The sequence below is a fragment of the Vulpes vulpes genome, chromosome 11 (genome assembly GCF_048418805.1).
Source record: "Vulpes vulpes isolate BD-2025 chromosome 11, VulVul3, whole genome shotgun sequence".
NCBI classification, from domain to species: Eukaryota; Metazoa; Chordata; class Mammalia; order Carnivora; family Canidae; genus Vulpes; species Vulpes vulpes.
This window is the reverse complement of record NC_132790.1, coordinates 95,210,707-95,233,400: the sequence shown is the minus strand read 5'-3', so window position 1 is coordinate 95,233,400 and position 22,694 is coordinate 95,210,707. Positions and strand designations below refer to the sequence as shown.

Below are 22,694 nucleotides of genomic sequence, written 5' to 3'. Positions count from 1 at the left end.
AGGAAAACAGATTAATCCATTATTATAGTTGGGAGACTTCAACACCCCTTTATTAGAAATGGACAGATCCAGTAAGCAGAAAATCAGTAAGGATACAGTTGAACTCTAAAGCATCAAACATCAACTAGATATAATTGACATATAGAGTATGTCATCCAACTAGGAGAATATACATTCTTTTCAAGCTCACATGGGACATTCACCAATACAGACCACATTCTGAGCCATAAAACACACCTAAAGAAATTTAAAAGAAATCACACAATGTCTGCTCTCAAACCATAATTTAATGAAACTAGAAACCAGTATCAGAAAGAGGGCTGGAAAATCCCCAAATACCTGGAGATTAAACAACACACTTCTAAATAACTCATGCATCAAAGGAGAAACCTCAAGAGAAACTTTTAAACATTTCTAACTAAATTAAAATGATAAATATAACTTATCAAAATTTGTGGTATGCAGTGAGGGTAATCCTTAGAGGGAAAGTTACAGCACTGGATGGATGTGTGTGTGTGTCCATGTGTGTTTGTAAGAAAAGAAAATTTAAAATCAATAATCTAAACTTTCTCATTATGAAACTAGAAAATGAGCAAATAAATCCAAAAAAGGAAATTAAAAAGAGTAATAATCCTATTTTATTTTATTGCAGAAATCAATGGAGTTGCAAATAGGAAATCAATACTTAAAATCAATGAAACAAAAGCTGATTCTTTGAAAAGATCAGTAAGCCCCTACAAAGCTCAGGAAAAAAAAGAGAAAAAGCACAAATTACCAATATCAGAAATGAAAAAGGGGTTATCACTACTCATTCCATGTATATTAAAAGGCTAATAAAGGAATCATGTGAACAACGCTGTACCCACAAATTTGATGGCAATGAAACAGACCAATTTCTTGAAAGATAGAATCTAACAAAACTCACACAAGGACAAACAGTCTTAGTAGACTTGCACATGTTAAAAAATAAAATCTGAACCACTAACTAATAACATACCAAAACAGAAAGCACCAGACCCAGCTGGTCGCATGAGTGAATTCTATCAAATATTTAAAGAAGAGTTATCAATTCTTTACAATTTCTTCCAGATAACAGAAGCAGGGGGAATACTTCCTAATTCATTTTATGAAGTTAGCATTGCCCTCATACAAAAACGAAAGATGTTACAAGAAAAGAAAACTACTACCTCTCATGATAAATTATCAACAAAATATTAGTAAATTGAATCCAACAATGCATAAAAAAATTATAGACCATGACCAAGGTGGGATTCCTAACTGGATTATAATAAATTCAATGCAATCCCCAAACCCAGCATTTTTTTCTTTCTTAGATATTGACAAACTGATTCAAAGTTTATATGGAAAGGCTAAACGCCACAACAGCCAACACAATAATGAAGAAAAAGAAAGTTAAAGGGCTAATACTACCAGCTTTAGGGCTACAATAATCAATACAGTATGGAATTGGTGAAAGAATAAACAGATAAAAAAGACGAGATAGGTCAGAAACAGACGAATGTAGTCAACTACTCTTTGACAACAGCGCAAGGGAGAAAGGACAGTCTTTTTAACAAATGGTGCCAGAACTGGACATACCAAAAAATGAATTTAGATAAAAGAGAACTGTATCAGATAGCCCGGGTGGCTCAGCGGTTTAGCGCCATCTTCAGTCCAGGGTGTGATCCTGGAGACCCGGGACTGAGTCCCACATAAGGTTCCCTGCATGGAGCCTGCTTCTCTCTCTGCCTGTGTCTCTGCCTCTCTCTCTCTCTCTCTCTCTCTCTCTCTCTCTCTCTCTCTCTCTCTCTGTGTGTGTGTGTGTGTGTGTGTGTGTGTGTCCCTCATGAATAAATAAATGAAATCTTTTTTAAAAAGAGAACTGTATCAATATGATAACGGGGATTTTTGAAAATCACACAGTTAACATTATACTCAATAGTGGATGACCAACTGTTTTCCTTCTTGGATGAGGAACAGAAAAGGATGCACATTTTCACCACTGCTATTCAACATTATCACAGAGCATTACTACTAGAGCAGTTGGACAAGAAAGCAAAGGAACCCACATTGGAAAGTAAAAAGTAAAACTATGTCTATTTATAGAAGACATGATCCTATATATAGAAAATCGCAAAGAATTCATAAGAAAGCTACTAGAGCTAATAAATTCAGCATTTGGAGGTTACAAGATCCATTATATAAAAATCAGTTGAGTTTCTGTACACTAGCAATGAACAATCCAAAAAGGGAATTAAGAAATCAATTCCATTTGCGATAGCATCTTAAAGAATAAAATACCTAGGAAAAATTTTAAGAAATGAAAGGCCTGTATACTGAGAAATATAAGACATCGATGAAAGTAATTAAAAACTTAAATACATAGAAAGACATTCCATGCTCATATATTGGGAAAGCTTAATATTAAGATGGCAATAATATCCTAAGCAATCTACAAATTCAACATAATCCCTACCCAAATTCCAACAGCCTTTTTTGAAGATATGGAAAATGTGATCCTCAAATTCAAATGTAATTGGCAAGGGATCCTGAATATCTAAAACATTCTTAAAAAAAAAAAAGGTAGGACTCATACTTCCCTGTTCAAAATATACTGCAAATTTAAAGTAATCAAAACAGTGTAGTACTGGCATAAGGACAGACATACAGATCAATAGAAGAGACTTGAGAGTCTAGAAATAAACCCATACATCTATAGCCAATGTTTTTGACAAGGGTGAAAGACTATTCAATGAAGAAAGAATAATCTTTTCAACAAATGGTGCTGAGATTTCTGCATTTCCATGTACAATGTATATAAAAACTTGGAGCCCTATCTCACACTATACGTAAAAATTAACTCACAAATAAGGAGAAAGAAGAATGCTTCTGTACTGCTGCTTGGACTGTAAAATGGTGTAGTAGCTGCAAAAGACAGTACGAGCAGTTCCTCAGAACCTTGAACACAGAATTTCTAAACAACTCAGCAACACCACCTTTAGGTATACGTACTCAAAAGAACTGAATTCAGGAACTCAAACATACACTTTTACAATTTTCATTGCATCATTATTCACAATAGCTAAAATGTGGAAGCAACCCATGTGTCCACTAACAGATGACTAGATAAACAAAATGTGGTAGAAATACATGATGGGGGGCATCTGAGTGGCTCAGGCAGTTAAGCATTTGCCTTCAGCTTGAAAAATGATCCCAGCATCCTGAGATCAAGCCCTAAGTCAGCTCCCTGCTCAGCCAGGGAGTCTCCTTCTCCCTCCCCCTGCTCTTGCACTCTTGCTCTCTCTTCCCCTCTTATTTAAGATTTTATTTATTCGGGAGGAAGAAAGAGAGACAGAGTACAAGCAGGGGGAGCCACAGAGGGATAATGAGAAGCATGGTCCTGGCTGAGCAGGGAGCCCAACGTGGGGCTCGATCCCAGGACCCTGGGATCATGATCTGAGTTGAAGGCAGAAGCTTAACCAACTGAGTCACCCAGATATCCCAATAAATAAAATCTTTTGGGAAAAAAAAAAGAAATACACAATGGAATATTACTCAGCCATGAAAAGCAATGAAGTTCTAGATCCCAGGAAGAAGATGAGAGAGTAGAAAGACCCTCAGCTCACCTCATCCTACGGATACAACTAGATAAATAACCCAGAAAATGACCCAAAGACTAACAGAACAGTCTCTCCACAACTAAATGTAGAGACAAGGCCACCTAAAAAGGGCAAGAAGGGTGGAGACAATGTCAGGAGCCAGATGGAACTGTCCAGGGAAGGGAGGGACATGAAAGGTACAGAAAGGGGGGGAGAGGAGTAGACCCTCACACCAAGCGCTCCAGGCACAATGCATAAAACTGCATGAAAACCAAAGGGGCATAATTTTCTGAGTTCTTACAATCAGCTGGGCTTACTACCCAGGAACTTTAAAAATTAGCAGGCTCTACTTTGGAAGAGCCAAGAGGGTAATGGGAAATGAAGCCCCCACCCTTAAAAAGGCAGCACAAGAAATAGCCCCACAGAGACAGAGCATAGAAGCATTAGTTTGAAAAAAAAAAAAAAAACTTGGGGTATACAGGAGAAGGATTTGATTAATAATCTCAGAGTACATACTGGAGGGGAAACCTCTCCAGGAACAAAGGAGTCAGAAGGATCCATTTCCTTCCTTCACTCCCCAGCCTAGGCACACAGACAACTACAGGAACCAGTGAAGCACCAACATTTCCTATCTAACTTTCTTTTTCTTTTTTAAAAAAGATTTTATTTATTTATTCATGAGAGACCAGAGAGAGAGAGAGAGAGAGAGAGAGAGGCAGAGACACAGGCAGAGGGAGAAGCAGGCTCCATGCAGGGAGCCTGACGTGGGACTTGATCCCGGGTCTCCAGGATCCCAAACTGGGCTGAAGGTGGCACTAAACCACTGAGCCACCTGGGCTGCCCCCTACCTAACTTTCTAACAGCATGCCCTACCTTGCATTCTCCTACAGACCTGCCTCCAATATGCCCTTGGCCAGAACCTATCCAAAGTAGTGCCACAAGCCTGGCAGGGTGCAAGTAGGCTCAACAGGGACTAACAGCCCTCCAAAGTGACTCCTGCCCCAGAGAGAGGGAAGGATAACCACACACACCATTCTGACTGTACCCCAGCAGTGGGCTAAGGGCAGATACCTGGTCTGACTGCAGACCCCACCCAACAACAAAAGTTTCTCAGGGGACAACAGAGAGAAAGTGCCCTGCAGTTACATGCTACTGCATCTCTGGAAAATGCCTGGTCTAACTCAAGACAAAGCTGGCCTCAGACTGGCCCACTAACAACATAAGGAGCAAACCCTGCCCAGAATGGGCAGAGAGCCATTACAGATGATGGGACTGAAGGCAGAAGCAGCTCAGCCACAACCATAGGGCACACGCAACACATATTGGAGATACCCCAAACCACCAGGTTCTGGTGAACAGAAGACATTGCACTGCAGAACCTCTTCTTCATAAGGCCATTACTTTCAAGAGCAAGAAACATAGCTGACTTTCCTAACACAGAGAAACAGACAGAGACAAAATGAGGAGACAGGGGAATATGTCCCCAATGAAACAACAGGACAAAAATCAAAGGAAACAAAACACACAGGTAATATGTCTGATAGAGAACTTAAAATAATGGTCATAAAAATACTAATGAGACTTGAGAAAAACTGGAGGATGATCTCAGTGAGACCCTCAACAAAAGTGATAGAGAACATTAAAAAGAACCAATTAGAGATGAAGAACTCAATAACTCAAAAATACAATAGAGGGAATAAATAGTAGACTACAGGAAGCAGAAAAATGGATCAGTGACATGGAGGTCAGTGTAATGGAAATAAATCAAGGTGAGGAGGAGAGAGAAAAAAAATAATAAAAATTGAAAATAGACTTAGGGAACTCAGTGACACCATCAATTTGCATTATAAGGATCCTAGGAGGAGAAAAGAGGGAAGATAACTTGTTTGAAGAAATATTAAAAAATTTCCACAAACTGGGGAAGGTAGCAGAAATCCAGATCCAAGAAGTAAAGAGAGTCCCCGACAAAATCAGCCTAAGGAAGTCCACACAAAGATGCACAGTAATTAAAATGGTAAAAAGTGAGGCAAGATGTTGTAAGAATAAGGGTCCTCCTTTTATGTGGTCCCTAAATTTAGCTTAATACCTGTCAAACCATACTGGACACCTATGAATTCAACCTGAGATATAAAGAATGAACAGCTGGAACTCTATAAGTAGACAGGTGACCATTATTTGCAAGGTAGGAGTATGGAGAAGAGAAATGGAGGGAATATATTGGAAGATAAACAGAGAGGGGAAGGAGCCTTTGTAAACCGGCTGCAGGAAAGTGATACAGCCCTGGAGCTCAAAATCAGGACCTTTACAAATCTGCTCCTGTGAGAGACTGCCCTGCATGAAAGGTGCTTAGTGGTGAAGTGAGGCAGAATCACAGGAGGGACAGTGGGGTCTCAGTATCCCCAGAGTCACAGAAAGAACAGGGGCATCTGAGCCAGCAGAGTTATCAAGCACTGGAATGGGGAAATGAGTTTAGGTCAGAGAGTCTGGGAAAAGGCTTAGCATGTTGTGCCATAAACCTTGAGCTGCAGATGGATCAGGTGACTGCTCTCTGTGCTGGATTTCTGCAAAGTACTGGAATGCAGCAACCCTTTGTCTTCTTCTAGGAGAGGTAGAGGTGCGCACTTGATGGAGTGAATGCTCTCCATGAAAGAGGTTAAAGAGCATCTTACTAAAAAATGAATGGGTCAACCAGGAAATTATAGAGAAAAATTTTAAAAATTCATGCAAACTAACAAAAATGAAAGCACAACTGTTCAAAATCTTTGTGGTCAAAGCAAGGTGGTCCTAAGAGGGAAGTATATTTCAATCCAAGCCTCCCTCAAAAAATTAGAAAGATCTCAAATACATAAGCTAAACTTACACCTAACGGAGCTGGAGAAAGAACAGCAAATAAAGCCTAAACCAAGCAAGAGAAGAGAAATAATAAAGATTAGAGCTGAACTCAATGAAATAGAAATGAGAAAAACAGCACAACAGATCAACAAAACTAGGAGCTGGTTCTTTGAAAGAATTAATAAGATAGATAAGCCCCTAGCTAGACTTACTAAAAAGAAAAAAGACAAAAAAATTTTTTAAAGATTTTATTTATTCATGAGAGACAGAGAGAGAGAGGCAGAGACAGTAGCAGAGGGAGAAGAAGGGTCCCCATAGGAAGCCTGATACAGGGCTCGATCCCAGAACCCCAGGATGACAACCTGAGACAAAGGCAGATGCTCAACCACTGAGCCATCCAGGTGCCCCCGAAAGACTCAAATTAATAAAATCATGAATGAAAGAGGAGAGATCACAACCAACACCAAGGAAATACAAACGATTTTAAGAATGTATCACGAGCAAACATATGAATGCCAAGAAATCAGGCAATCTGGAAGAAATGGATGCATTCCTGGAAGCCTATAAATTATCAAAAGTAAAACAGGAAGAAATAGAAAACCTGAACAGACCAATAACCAGTAAAGAAATTAAGCAGTCATCAGAAACCTCCCAAGAAACAAGAGTCCAAGGCCAGATGGCTTCCCAGGGGAATTCTACCAAACATTTAACGAAGAAATAATACCTGTTCTACTGAAGCTGTTTCAAAAGATAGAAATGGAAAGAAAACTTGCAAACTCTTTCTATGAGGCCAGGTTGATCCCCAAACCTGACAAAAACCCCATCAAAAACGGAGAATTACAGACCAATATCCCTGATGAACATGGATGTCAAAATACTCACCAAGATACTAGCCAATAGGATCCAACGGTACATTAAGAGGATTACTGACCATGACCAAGTGGGATTTTTCCTGGGATGCAAGGGTGGTTTAACATTTGTAAATCAATCAATGTGATCACATTAATAAAAGACAAGAACCATATGATCCTCTCAATTGATGCAGAGAAAGCACTTCACAAACTCAGCATCCTTTCCTTTTTTTTTTTTTAAAGATTTTATTTATTTATGATAGACATAGAGAGAGAGAGGCAGAGACACAGGCAGAGGGAGAGGCAGGCTCCATGCCAGGAGCCCGACATGGGACTCGATCCCAGGACTCCAGGATCGCATCCTGGGCCAAAGGCAGGCGCTAAACCGCTGAGCCACCCAGGGATCTCCTACAGCATCCTTTCTTGATTAAAATGCTTCAAAGTGTAGGAATAGGAGGAACATACCTCAATATCATAAAAGCCATCTACAAAAAGCCCACAGCGAATGTCATACCCAATGGGGAAATCTGAGAGCTTTTCTCCTAAGATCAGGAACATGAGAGGGATGCTCACTCTCACCATTGTTGTTCAACATTGTACTAAAAGTTGTAGCCTCAATAATCAGACAACAAAAAGAAATAAAAGGTACTCAAATTGGCAAGGAAGAGTCAAACTCTCACTCTTTGTAGATGACATGATACTGTATGTGGAGAACTCAAAAGACTCTACCCCAAAACTGCTAGAACTCATCCAGCAATTCAGCAATATGGCAACATACAAAATAATGCACAGAAATCAGTCGCATTTCTATATACTAACAATGAGACTAAAAAAAGAGAAATTAATATATTGATCCCATTTATAATTGTACCAAAAATTGTAAGATACCTAGAAATAAACCTAACTAAAGAAATAAAGCATCTGTACTCTAACAACTACAAAACATTATGAAATAAATTGAGGAATACACAAAGAGATGGGGAAACATTTCACGCTCATGGGTTGGAAGACTAAATGTTGTGAAAATGCCTATGCTACCCAGAACAATTCCATTCAATGCAATCCCTATCAAAATACCATGGAATTTCCTCACAGAGGTGGAACAAATAATCTTAAGATTTGTATGGAACCAGAAAAGACCCCGAATAGCCAGAGGAATGTTGAAAAAGAAAACCAAAGCTGGGGGCATCACAATGCCTGACTTCAAGCTGTATTACAAAGCTATTATCATCAAGACAGTATGGTACTGGCACAAAACCAGACACATAGATCAACGGAACGGAATAGGGAACCCAGAAATGGACCCTCAACTCTGATCAATTAATCTTTGACAAAGCAGGAATGAATATCCAATAGAAAAAAGACTATAAATGGTGTTGGGAAAACTGGACAGCCACATGGAGAAGAATGAACCTGGACCATTCTCTTACACCATAGACAAAGATAAAATCAAATGGATAAGAAATCTAAATGTGAGACAGGAATCCATCAAAATCCTAGAGGGGAACATAGCACCCTTTTTGACCTCAACTACAGCAACTTCTTACAAGACATGTCTATAAAGGCAAATGAAATAAAAGCAATAATGAACTACTGGAACTTCATTAAGATACAAAGCTTCTGCACGGCAAAGGAAACAGTCAATAAAAGTCCTAGGCAACCTAGGAATGGAAGAAGATATTTGCAAATGACGTTATCGGATAAAGGGTTAGTATACAAGATATATAAAAAACTTATCAAACTCAACACCCAAAAACCAAACAATCCAGTCAATAAATGGGCTGAAGACATGAACAGATATTTCTCCCAAGAAGATCTACATATGGCCGACAGACACATGAAAAAATGCTCCATATCACTTGTTATCAGGGAAATACAAATCAAAACCAATGAGATACCACTTTACACCAGTGAGAATGGCTAAAATTAACAAGACAGAGGGGATACCTGGGTGGCTCAGCAGTTTAGCACCTGCCTTCGGCCCAGGGCATGATCCTGGACTCCTGGGATCGAGTCCGCATCGGGCTCCCTGCATGGAGCCTGCTTCTCCCTCTGCCTGTGTCTCTGCCTCTCTCTCTCTCTCTCTCTCTCTCTCTCTCTCTCTGTGTGTGTGTGTGTGTCTCATGAATAAATAAATAAAATCTTAAAAAAAAAAATGAAGACAAAAAACAACAAATGTTGGCAAGGATGTGGAGAAAGGAAGAACCCTCTCACACTGTTGGTGTTGGTAGGATGTAAGCTGGTATAGCAACTCTGGAAAACAGTATGAAGGTTCCTCAAGAAGTTAAAAATGGAGCTACAAACTAGCAATTATACTACTAGGTATTTACCCAAAAGATACAGATATAGTGAAATTATGAAACACTTGCACCCCAATGTACATAGCAGCAATGTCCACAATAGTCAAACTGTGGAAGAGCGAGCTGAGATGTCCTTCACAACAGATGAATAAAGAAGACATGGTCTATATATACAATGGAATATTACTCAGCCATCAGAAAGGATGAATACCTACTGTTTACATTGACATGAATGTAACTGGAGGGTATTATGCTGAGTGAAATAAGTCAATTAGAGAAAGACAATTATATGAGTTCACTCATATGTGAATATAAGAAATAGTGAAAAGAATCATAAGGGAAGGAAGAGAAATTGAGTGGGGAAAAATTAGAAAGGAAGACAAACCATGAGAGACTCCTTACTCTGGGAACAAATGGTTGCAGAAGAGGAGGTAGGTGGAGGGATGGGGTAACTGGGTGATGGGCAATAAGGAGGGCATGTGATGTGATAAGCACTGGGTGTTACACTGTATGTTGGCAAATTGAATTTAAATTTAAAAAAAAAGGAAAAAATAAACTTGCATTGCTACCAAAAAATAAATAAGATAAAAGTAAATAAAAATTAATAAAAAGAAAAAAGTAAAAAGTAGTGAAAAGAGCATTTTAAAAGCATCAAGAGAAAACAGTTACAAAACAGGCAAACCCAATAAAGCTATCAAATGGCTTTTTAGCAGAAACTTTGCAGGACAGAAATGGCATGATATACTCAAAGAGCTGAAAGGAAAAAAAAATCTTCAACCAAGAATACTTTATCTAGCTAGATTCATCAAAGTGGGGGGAGGACTCAAACAAAATAAAAAATGATAGAAGAGAAATAACAACGGACACTACAGAAATCCAAAGGGTTATAAGAGAATATTATGAAAAAGTGTATGCCAACAAATTGAACTAACTAGAAGAAATGGATAAATTCCTAGAAACATATACTCTTCCATAACAGGAAGAAATAGAAAATGTGAACAGAATAGTTACCAGGTATGGAAATGTGTTAGTAATAAATAAACCTCTCAAGTCCAGGACAAGATGGCTTCACAGGTGAATTCTACAAAATATCTGATTTTATTTTGTTTTATTTTATTTTTAGGATTTTAAAAATTTATTTGGTGGGGCAGAGGCAGAGGCAGAAAGAGTTCAGACTCTGTTCTGAGCAGAAAGCCAGACACAGGGCTCAATCTCGCAATCCTGAGATCATGACCTGAGCTAAAAACCAAGAATTGGCCACATAACTGACTGTACTACCCAGGACCTCCTATGAAACATTTTAAAGAAGAGTTAATACCTATTCTTCTCAAATTATTCCAAAAATAGAAGAGGAAGGAAAGCTGCCAAATTCATTCTATGAAGCCAGAATTATCCTGATATCAAAACCAGGAAAAACCACAATAAAAGAGAACTGCAGGCCAGTATTTCTGATGAACACAGATGTAAAAATCCTCAACAAAAAATTAGCAAACCAAATCCAACTATACATTAAAAAAAAATCATTCTCCATGATCAAGTGGGATTTATTTCCAGGATGCAAGGGTAGTTCAGTATTCACATATCAGTCAACATGATGCATATCAATAAAAGGATAAAAACCATATGATCATTTCAATAGGTACAGAAAAAGCATCTGACAAAATACAACATCCATTCATGATAAAAACCTTCAACGAAGTAGGTTTAGAGGGAATGTACACCAACATAATAAAGGCTATATATGAAAAACCCACAACTAACATCATACTCAATAGGGAAAAACTGAGAGCTTTTCCCCCCAAGGTCAAGAACAGAAACAAGGATGTCCATTTTTACCATTTTTATTGAACACTGTACTGGAAGTCCTAGCCACAACAATCAGATAACAAAGAGAAATAAAAGGCATCCAAGTTGGTAAGGAAGAAGTAAAGCTTTCACTATCTGCAGGTAACATGATACTAATATAAAGAGAACCCTAAAGACTCACCAAAAATCTAATAGAATAAATGTATTCAGTAAGGTTGCAAGATATAAAATCAATATACAGAAATCCATTGCATTTCTATAAACTAATAATGAAGCTGTAGAGAAAGAAATTAAGAAAATAATTCCATTTACAATTGCACCAAAAATAAAATACCTAGAAATAATCTTAACCAAAGAGGTGAAACTCTGAAAACTATAAAATGTTGATAAAAGATATTGAAGATGACACAAAGAAACGGAAAGATATTCCATGCTCATGAATTAGAGGAACAAATATTAGCTCAAAGTTCATGCTACTTAAAACAATCTACAGATTTAATGCAACCCCTACCAAAATGCCAACAGCACTTTGCACAGAACTAAACAAACCTAAAATTTGTATGGAACCACAGAACACCCCAAGTAGCCAAAGCAATCTTGAAAAAGAACAAACCTGGAGGTATAACAATCCCGAATTTCAAGATATAGTACAAAGCTGCACTGATCAAAACAGTATGGTACTGGCACAAAAACAGAAACATGGATCAATAGAATGGAATAGAAACATACCCAGAAATAAAAGCATGCTTATACTCAATTAATCTTTGACAAAGGAGGCAAAAATTTGCAATAAGAAAAAGACAGTCTCTTCAACAAATGATGGTGGGAAAACTAGACAGTCACATGCAAAAGAATGAAACTGGATCACTTTCTTAGATCATACACAAACATAAACTCAAAATGGATTAAGGACCTAAATGTAAGACCTGAAACCATAAAAAATCATAGAAGAGAACACAGTAATTTCTCTCACATCAGCTATAGAAATGTTTTTCCAGATAGGTCCCTGAGGCAAGGGAAACAAAAGCAAAAATAAACTACTGGGCTATATCAAAATAAAGCTTCTGCACAGCCAAGGAAATAACAAAACTAAAAGGCACTTACTGGATGGGAGAAAATATTTGCAAATGGCATGTCCAATAAAGGATTAATATTCAAAGTATATAAAGAACTTATAAAAATTCATTGCCCACTAAAGAAAAGAAAAACAACAACAAATCCAAAAAAAAAAAAAAAACCCATCAATGTCCAAAAAATAAACCAATTAAAAATGGGCAGAAGACATGAACAAACATTTCTCAAAAAAAGATACACAAATGACCAACAGATACATGAAAAATGTTCAACATCACTTATCATCAGAGAAATGCAAATCAAAACTACAATGAGACATCACCTCATACCTGTCAGAATAGCTCAACTCAAACACACAGAAACAACACGTGTTGGGGAGGATATGGAGACAAAGGAACCGTTTTGCTCTGTTGATGGGAATGCAAACTGATGCAGCCACTCTAATAAACAGTATGGAAGTTCCTCAAAAAGTTAAAAATAGAACTACCCTATGACTCAGCAATTGCACTACTGGGTATATTTACTCAAAGACTACAAAAACACTAATTCAAAGGGATATATACACTCCGAATGTTTATAACAGCATTGTTTATGATAGCCAAGATATGGGAGCAGCTCAAGTGTCCATCAACTGATGAATAGGTAAAGAAGATGTATATGTGTATAGATAGATAGATAGATAGATAGATAGATAGATAGATAGATAGATAGATAGACAGACACACACAGTGAAATACTATTCAGCCATATAAAAAGAATGAAATCTTGCCGTTTGCAACATAGAGCTAGAGAGTGTAATGCTAAGCAAAATAAGTCAGTCAGAAAAAGACAAATACCATATGATTTCACTCATATGTGGAATTTAAGAAACAAATGAGCAAAGGAGTAAAAAAGAGAGGGAGGGGGGCAAACCAAGAAACAGACTCAACTATAGAGAACTGGTGGTTACCAAAGGGGACAGTTGAAGTACATGATGTGGATTTTTTTTTTTCATGATGTGGATTAAGAAGTACATTTGTCGGGATCCCTGGGTGGCACAGAGGTTTGGCGCCTGCCTTTGGCCCAGAGCACGATCCTGGAGACCCGGGATCAAATCCCACGTCGGGCTCCCAGTGCATGGAGCCTGCTTCTCCCTCTGTCTGTGTCTCTGCCTCTCTCTCTGTGTGTGTGTGACTATCATAAATATAAATAAATTAATTAATTAATTTAAAAAAAAAAGAAGTATATTTGTCATGATAAACGCCAGGTGATTAAAATTAAAACTTAAAAAATGCAATTCAAAACCAGGAAATATTCAATCATATTGTTTTGAATGAATACATAGCTGGTAAGATTTAATACAAAGAAATGATATCATAAGCCTGGATGATTACTTCCAGTAAGGAAAGGATTATGATCTAGAAGGGTATACAATAGTTTCTGGGGTGCTATAATGTTCTATTTCTTAAACTGGATGGTTCCAGAAATATGTATCTTAGATACTTTTTGTATACATATCATACTTCACGTTTAAAAAAAACAGGATAGTACAGAAAAACAACCACCCTGCAAGATGAATATGGCTAGAGAAAAACCTAGTTACGTTGACTGGTTCATAACTATAAACCTTAAAGGGAGGTTCGGACTCCCAGTTAATCATATTTTATTTCTCTGGTCCATCTGCCCACTCACTCTCCTAGAACTAGTTCATCTTTCTGTTCTTAAACCTCCAACATCTCTCCTCTCCCATCATCCTCATCTTCAGTTAATGATTGTTTCCTACTTCACTGAGAAAAATGGAAGTAAAGAAAATTTCCACAGATGGACCACCATGAATACCCACGTCCCAGGATTTTATACTCACATATTCTACCTTCCATCAGAGCTCAACGGCTCCCTGCTACTACCATCCTAAGGCGAGGCCACCTATTTGTGCACCAGCTCCCATTCCTCCTTCTCTTCTCAAAGTTAGTATTACAGCAACAATCCTGTCAACTGTAACGTCAATTTCCTTCAGCAAACATGCTTTATTTCTTAACCCAACTTCTCCACCAGCTGCTACCTCATTTCTTTGCTTCCATTTTTCAGTGAATTTCTTGAAAAATTGTCTCTGATCCTTTTCCTTTCATTCTTTCCCAAACTCACCACAATCTCAGATTTTTGGCCTGTCAGAACTGCTCATCAAGATAATCAGTAACTTCTAATAATCAACTGTTGGCTCTCATCTTACTTATTTATCAGAAGCATGTGACACAGATCAAAGAGCACTCCTTGCTCTTTGATAGATTTGCATCACTTCAGTGTTTCTGGTAAAGCACACTCTTCTGATTTTCTCCTTAAATAACTGGTCATTCCTGCTCCATTTTTACCACTGATTCCTCTTCTTCCTTACTTAATGTTGGAATGTCCCAGTACATCTTTGGTATTTTTCTGTCCACCTATACTCATTCTCTTGGTACTGTCATTCAGACTCATGATTTAAATACATCTTTATATAATACCTCCAGTTCAGATCCCTCTCTTAAACTCCAGACTCTTTATAATGTCTACTAGACATCTGAAATTCCACATGTCCAAAACTAATTTCCCCATTTTCCTCCCAAACCTGCTCCATTTATTAACCATCCTTACCTCTATTTAAAGCAATGCCATCCTGGAGTCATCCTTGTTTTTCTATCCACATCTAGTCCATTAATAATCCAATGTATTCCATCTTCCAAATATATCCAGAATTTAAGATTTCTTCATCTCCTCCACTGCTACCACTCAGTTCAAGCCACATTCATATCTCACTTGGATTACTGCAGTGGCATTTTATCCGGTCTCTCTGCTAATACTACCTTAGACCTCCTATATCCTGTTCTTAACATAGCAGCAGAAAGACCCTTTTAACATTTAATTTACATATTACCTTTCCCCTGCTCAAGATCCTATAATGGCTTTTATCATCTTACTCAAATGAAAAACCCACCATGTATGCCTAGAACAATATCCATTTTTTAAACTTTTTAAAATGGGTTTTAGAATCATAAAAATAAACAAAATGAAGCTTAAAAAAGTGATTCCTATAGCCAGTCCTCAAACCACTTCTGGCCTATGAATAATTTACTTAATCCACACTGAACGGGAACAGTGCAGTACATTTTTATAAATGTCTTTATCCCTTTCAACATGCGGTTTTTCCTAGTTTTTTGTTAATGTTATATTTTTAATAAAATAGTGGTTATTACACATGAAACGTTTTAAAAACATTTTATTACTTAGAAAATAAAATTTGGGCAGAACTAAATTTTAATGCCTTCATTGTTTCTCCTCTCTATGCATTTTTTTTCCTGCTAAATTAAAAAACAGAACACTTTTTACTGGTATATGGAATTGAAAAGTCTGGGGCTACTAGCCAGAAGGATTTAACAAGCATGTACTAAAGCACAGGTAGGATAAATTATACTGACTAGATTTTTACATCCACACACCTCCCCAGCTCTGTCGGGACTGGCTGTGTGACAGTAAAGTTTTTTGCCTCTCTGATCCTCTATTTCCTCATCCATAATGCCCATTAAAGTATTCATTTCATAAAATATGAAAATTAAGTGAGATGATACATTTAAAATATATTAAAACACATAATAGCCACATGAGTGTTTAGTTAATGCAACACCATTAACTATGTATTTAGTTAACACAATGTTAACGTGGTACATGGTGGGACAGAGAGTGGAAGGAGGGTTACTGGGAGTAGACAATCTTAATGCACAGAAGTATTATATCCATTTAGGTTCACAACTGCTGGCACATGGTGATAATAAAAAGCATTTTGGTCAGTTTCACTATTGTTTATAAATTCTCAGCAGACCATTAACCCCCTTCTTGCCTTCACTTGTGTTCACCACAGCAAAAGACTATCTCCCACATTCACTCATTATTAACGGAGTATTAGGCATAGCATATGGCAAGGACTCAGAAGACAGTACTAGAGTAAGGGCAACACGTATTCTTAAATAAACTAATGGTGTTTGTTTAGAAAATAAAAATATTCAATTACCTTTTTTGAATTTATGCACGGGGAGCTTCTTAAGTTGATCTTTACGAAGTCTGTTTCTTCTGGCTCTATGTCTGTCCTGGACAAATTTTGTGATCTAAAAATAAAGAAAAAAAGAAATGAGATACTAAACATGCAAATAGAAAATGGCCATTAAAGTAATAGACATGTTTCTGGATAGCTGCTGCAAATTAATCCAATTTACTTAAGCTCTAATTGCATTAATTGAACACTAATTACATAAGTAAATAGTTTACCTCACATTATCCTTTGTTTTTTTAATCACTGACCTAAGTTATCTACTCTAACAGAAACATTATAAATAACATAGAACTGTTTGTTTGCAAATATAAATGATAGACCACAGGTTACAAAGACTCCACTGGATCAAGAAGAAGGCAGGGTTAAAATTCCTGTAAGTTACAACTTCATAAAATTTTCAAACATACATTTATTAGTCACTACACTTTCAGTTGTAGCAGCAAACTGAATACAAGTACTACAAAACACTGTACTATGAATACTCAGAAATGCTGAATAAAATATACAAAATAATTTCAACTATAGGTGACTATGCTTGCAAAAACGAAAAGGAAGTCCACAGGGCCAGGGCCAAATGCCAAGAGTTACATCCATAAAAAGAAAAAAAAAATTTAAGGTTTTAGTTATTTATTCATGAGAGACACAGAGAGTCAGAGACATAGGCAGAGAGAGAAGCAGGCTCCCCACGGGGAGTCCAGGATCACAACCTGAGCCAAAGGCAGATGCTTAACCACTGAGCCACTCAGGTGCCCCCATAAAAAAAAAAATCTGACAAATTTGTATCAATGTTAAGGACTTCTATCCTCAAAAGAACTGTCAGAAAATAAAAGACAAACTACAGACTGAAAGAAAATATTTGCAAATTGCATATTTGATAAGGGATTTGTATCCAGAATTTATGAAGAACTCAAAACACAATAACAAAAAACAAGCAACTCAATAGAAAAAAATGGGTAAAATATCTGAATAAACATTTCACCACAGATGATACATGCATGGCAAATAAGCACTGGAAGAGATACTCAACATGATTAGTCAACGAGAAATGACAATTCATCACAAATACCACTATACACCTATTAGAATGACTAAAATTAAAGAGACTATATCAAGTGTTGGCAAGGAAGTGGAAGAACTGGCATTGTGATACACTACTGGTATATCCACTTTGGAATGCTGATGGTTTTTTTAAAATAACTTTAAACACACATTTACCATATGTCTCAATCATCCCACTCCTACTTTTATTTACCCAATAGAAATGAAAATACAAATCCATATAACAACTTGTACACAAATGTTCATGTCAGCTTTATTTGTAATATCCAAAACCATAAACAACTCAAATGCCTATCAACAGGTAAATGGATAAACAAAACTGTGATATATTTATACAACCAAATATAACTGGGTAAAAAAAAAAAAAGAATGAATCAATATTCTCAATAAAATACATGAATCTCAAAATTATCCTAAGAAAAAGAAGTCAGACACAGAAGAGTGCATAATGTACATAATGTATGATTCCATGTGTATAAAGCTGAAAAAATACAAACTAATCTATAGTGACCAAAAGCAGATCTGTACCTAGGGATGAAGGATGGGAAAAGGATGAAAACACGAACGAGTGAGAGAGAAGGATGATCAAGGAGAATGAGGAAGTTTTTTGAATTAATTGATATTTCAGTATCTTGATTATGGTAATGATTTCACAGGGGTGTGTGTACAATTTAAGTATGTGCAGTTTATTATATGTTAATTACACTCAAAAGTGCTTATTAAAAAATGGCATAGTAACAACTAGAAGAATAACACTATAATGTAAATTTTTAAACCAGTAGGAGAAAGACAGAGAGAGCTGAATATTCCAAATCTGCAAAGAAGAAGAAAAAATAAGAAGTAAGCAATGGAAATTATTCCAGACATATGTGTAAGCACAAAATGTAAGTGGATTAAATTCATCAGGTTTTTTTTAAATTCCAACCATATGCTATTTCCAAGATAAAAAATTAAAACTTCATGACACATTAAGAAAAATATAAAGGTAAAAAATAAAGAAATGAAGATATTCCATGCTAATACTAAGCAAAAGAAAAGCTGATATATCAAGTAAAAATAGAATTTAAGACAAAAATCATTAGGAGGTAGTCATGACAATGATTAAAAAAAATCTAGAAAAATGATAAAATTATGGGCACTCACAAGATTAGTAATTTATAGCTGAAGCAGAGAAAAAAATTAAAGATTACAGGCCTATGTTGCCCAGTATGGTAGCCACTGGGTACATATAGGTCTGAGCACTTGAAATGTGGCTACTCTCATATGAGATTTGCTCTAAAAGCATAAAGTATACACTAGATTGTAAATACTTAGTATAAAGTTAATGTAAAATATACTTTATAGTTATTTATATTAACTCCATGATGAAATACATTTTAGATTTATTAGGTTAAATACAGTATTTAAATTAATATCACCGGTTTATTTTTTTTAGTTTTGCTACCAGAAAGTTTAAACTTACAACAAATGTGGCTTTACAGTATTATTCTATTGCCTAGCATTGTTTTAGAAAACACAAGAGTACAAAAAACTATAGAGAATTGAGATGATTGCACATCTTGGTGAATTCTGTGAATTGCACTCAACTATATACTTTTAATAGTTCAATTTTATGTTATATGAATTCTATCTCAATAAAGCAGTTTTTAAATGATTTTTTAAAGAAACATTAGACAATTGCACAAGCACAAACTAATGTGTATATATATACACATTATCTAGATAGATAGATAGATAGATAGATAGATAGATAGATAGATAGAGCTTTCTACTCCATAATTCTTGTCACATATGTGTGGGATGTTCACAAAATTTAACCATAAAGCAAGTCTTTGGAAATAATCAAGAATCTATAATGTCTTCTGACAACAATAAAACTAGATATGTATTTTGGAAATTTAAAACTTCATTAAAATAGTTCATATATTACAGAAGAAATCATTATGGATATTTGAATTTCTGATGGGGCCTTAAAATTAGCATAGCTTTTTGCCTCCTGGATTCTAAATAACTTGAGAAATAAGATAATGAAGCAAATGGAATACCTAATGCAGTGGAGAAAGAAATACAACTTTTTACTGAACCACAGAATTAGACTGCCTTATCTACCCAGATACAAACAAAACAACTCTGGAATGGAACAGGCCTTCCTTTCACCCACCCCTAAAATTGCAGAACTAGTCCTGGATGAGGTATAGACAGGTTAATCCCAAGAGAAAAGTAGAGCTGAATGAGGCATGCCCTAGGTTGATTCTTCCCAAATACACCACACAGATAAGATACTTCATCTCTCCTAAGACCAAATGAGTAAAAAGGGTAAGGAAGGGCTAAGAGCTATAGTAATTGAGTACTCCCTTCACATGGATGAAAACATCAAGAATGATAAAGAAGCATCCTATATAACAACAACAAAAATTTAATGTAAACCAAAATAAAATTAAAATATTCCTTATCAAAAGCTATGAGTTGCAGCTAAAGTAACTGTTTAACAGAAATGTATAACCTAAATGAGTATATAAGAAAAAAATTAATAAGCATTCAGCTGAAAAGGCTAGAAAAGAAAAGCAATATAACCAAACAAAATAGAAGAAAATGATGCTAAGAGCAGAAATTCATGAACAAATGGTGCTGGGAAAATTGGACAGCCACATGCAAAAGAATGAAACTGGACTACTTTCTTACACCATACACAAATATAAACTCAAAATAGTTGAAAGACCTAAATGTGAGATGGAATCCATCAAAATCCTAGAGGAGAACACAGAAAGCAACCTCTTTGACCTCAGCTGCAGCAACTGCTTGGTAGACATATCTCCAAAGGCAAGAGAAACAAAAGCAAAATTGAACTATTGGGACTTCATCAAGATAAAAAGCTTTTGTAAAGCAAAGGAAACAACAAAAGTAAAACGCAACCTAGGGAATGAGAGAAGATACCTGCAAATGTCTTACCAGATAAAGGGCTACTATCCAAAATTTATTAAGAACTTATCAAACTTAACACCCAAAACACACAAAAAAAATTCCAATCAAGAAATGGGCAGAAAATATGAACAGACATTTCTCCAAAGAATTAGGCTTCAGGCTGCTCCGGTTTCTAAGAGGTGGGCTACTGCCAACACCTGCCCCTACCCAAATGGCCAATGGACAAAATGAAAAAAATGTTCCACATCACTTGGCATCGGGGAAATACAAATCAAAACCACAATGAGATACCACCTCACATGAGTCAGAATGGCTAAAATTAACAGCTCAGGAAACAACAGCCATTGGCAAGGATGCAGAGAAAGGGGAACCCTCATACACAGTTGGTGGGAATGCAAGCTGGTACAGTCACTCTGGAAAACAGTGTAGAGGTTCTTCATAAGTTAAAAACAGAGCTACCCTATGACCCAGCAATTACACTACTAGGGATTTATCCAAAGAATACACACACAGTGATTCAAAGGGGCACATGCACCTCAGTATTTATAGCAGCAATGTCCCGAACAGCCAAAATATGGAGAGACTTCAGATGTCCATCAACAGATGAATTTATAAAGAAGATGGTTGTGTGTGTGTGTGTGTGCGTGTGTGTGTATGAAAATAAGATGAAAACTGAGAGGGAGGCAAACCATAAGAGATGCTAAACTCTCAGAAACAAACTGAGGTTTGCTAGAGGGGAGGGAAGTGGTGGGCATTGAGGAGGGCACTTGATGTAATGAGCACTGGGTATTATATACAACTGATGAATCACTAAATTCTACCCCTGAAACAGATTTCTTAAAAAGCAGAAATTCATAAGATAGATAAAAAAGAAAGTGAAGACTTTAGAATGTAACTTCCACTGGATTCTGAGCTGCTTTACATCAGGTATTTTTACCTATGTTGTTCACTGATGAATCTTCAGACCCTACAACAGTGCATCATAGATGTAAAATAAATAATTTGTTGAGTGAAAGGAAGAAGAAACCCTCAAGGTTTACTTCTTTGAAAGACAAAACAGATAAACTTCTGATATAACACTGTGAACGGCATGGACAAATATGAATAAAGAGAACTCATTTCACATATAGTAGAAATTCTCTTTTATAAAAAGAAATTCTTGGGATGCCTGGGTGGCTCAGTGGTCGAGCACCTGCCTTCAGCTCAGGGCATGATTCTGGGGTCCTGGGATCGAGCCCTATATTGGGGTCCCTGCATGGAGCCTGCTTCTCCCTCTGCCTCAGTCTCTGCCTCTCTCTGTCTCTCATGAATAAATAAATCTTTAAAAAAAATTCTCTTTAAATTAGGTGAGTATATAAATATTATAAATCACTTTATTCCACTATACTTGAAAGCAAATAAAATAGACAATTTCTTAGAAACATAATTTAGGGGGCACTGGGTGGCTTACTTAGTTAAGTGTCTGACTCTTGATTTCGGCTCAGGTCATGATCTCCCTCTGCCCCTCCTCTCTCTCTCTTTCTCTCTGTCCCCCCCCCCCCCCACCACCACCTTTCTTCCTCTATCTCCCTCTCTCTGTAAAAAAAAAAAAAAACAAAATAAAATAATTTCATTTTAAAAAAAGATTATTTTGGCCCCATAATACTAAAACTGTCCCTTATCTTGATATTCAGAATGCTAATACTTTATTTAGGATTTTTGCATCTATGTACAAGTGTAGAACTAACTGATGCATATTAGAAATCTGAGTAATCCAAAATGCAAAGACAAAATTTATACATCATAATCAAATACAAGGATTTTTTTAATTTTACAAAATAAATTAATGTAATCGAACATAAAAACAGAGTAAAAGAGAAAAAAACAGTGATCATTGTAACAGACAAAAGACATATAATTTGGCACCCCTTTATTATTAAATAAGGAAAAAGAAAAAAAAATTGGTTTATTTCTAATCCTTATACAGTTTTGTCCCCCTCTCAATTTATATATATTAAGCATAATGTTAAGTAGGAGGTTCAACAATATATCCTTTTTTTATTGTTTCTGACTTTCAAGGGAAGTCTTCTAATAAATTAACCATTTAATGATCATTTTCAGTTTTTAGTCAATAATCTTTATTAGTTTAAGGGTATTTACATCCACTCCTACTCTGCCAGGGGTATTTTTTGTTATTCTTTATATTATTCTT

The 22,694-nt window shown here is 36.3% G+C and overlaps 1 protein-coding gene across 5 annotated transcripts in view; it reads right to left on the bottom strand.

Moving 5' to 3' along the window:
* RNF13 (ring finger protein 13) overlaps positions 1–22,694 on the bottom strand; it is a 150,428-nt gene that overhangs the window by 25,516 nt on the left and 102,218 nt on the right. For all 5 annotated transcript variants that reach the window (XM_072727126.1, XM_072727127.1, XM_072727129.1 and 2 more), the window contains one exon: positions 16,484–16,577. In XM_072727126.1, the coding sequence (XP_072583227.1) occupies positions 16,484–16,577 (94 nt within the window). The remainder of the gene's footprint in view (positions 1–16,483; positions 16,578–22,694) is intronic.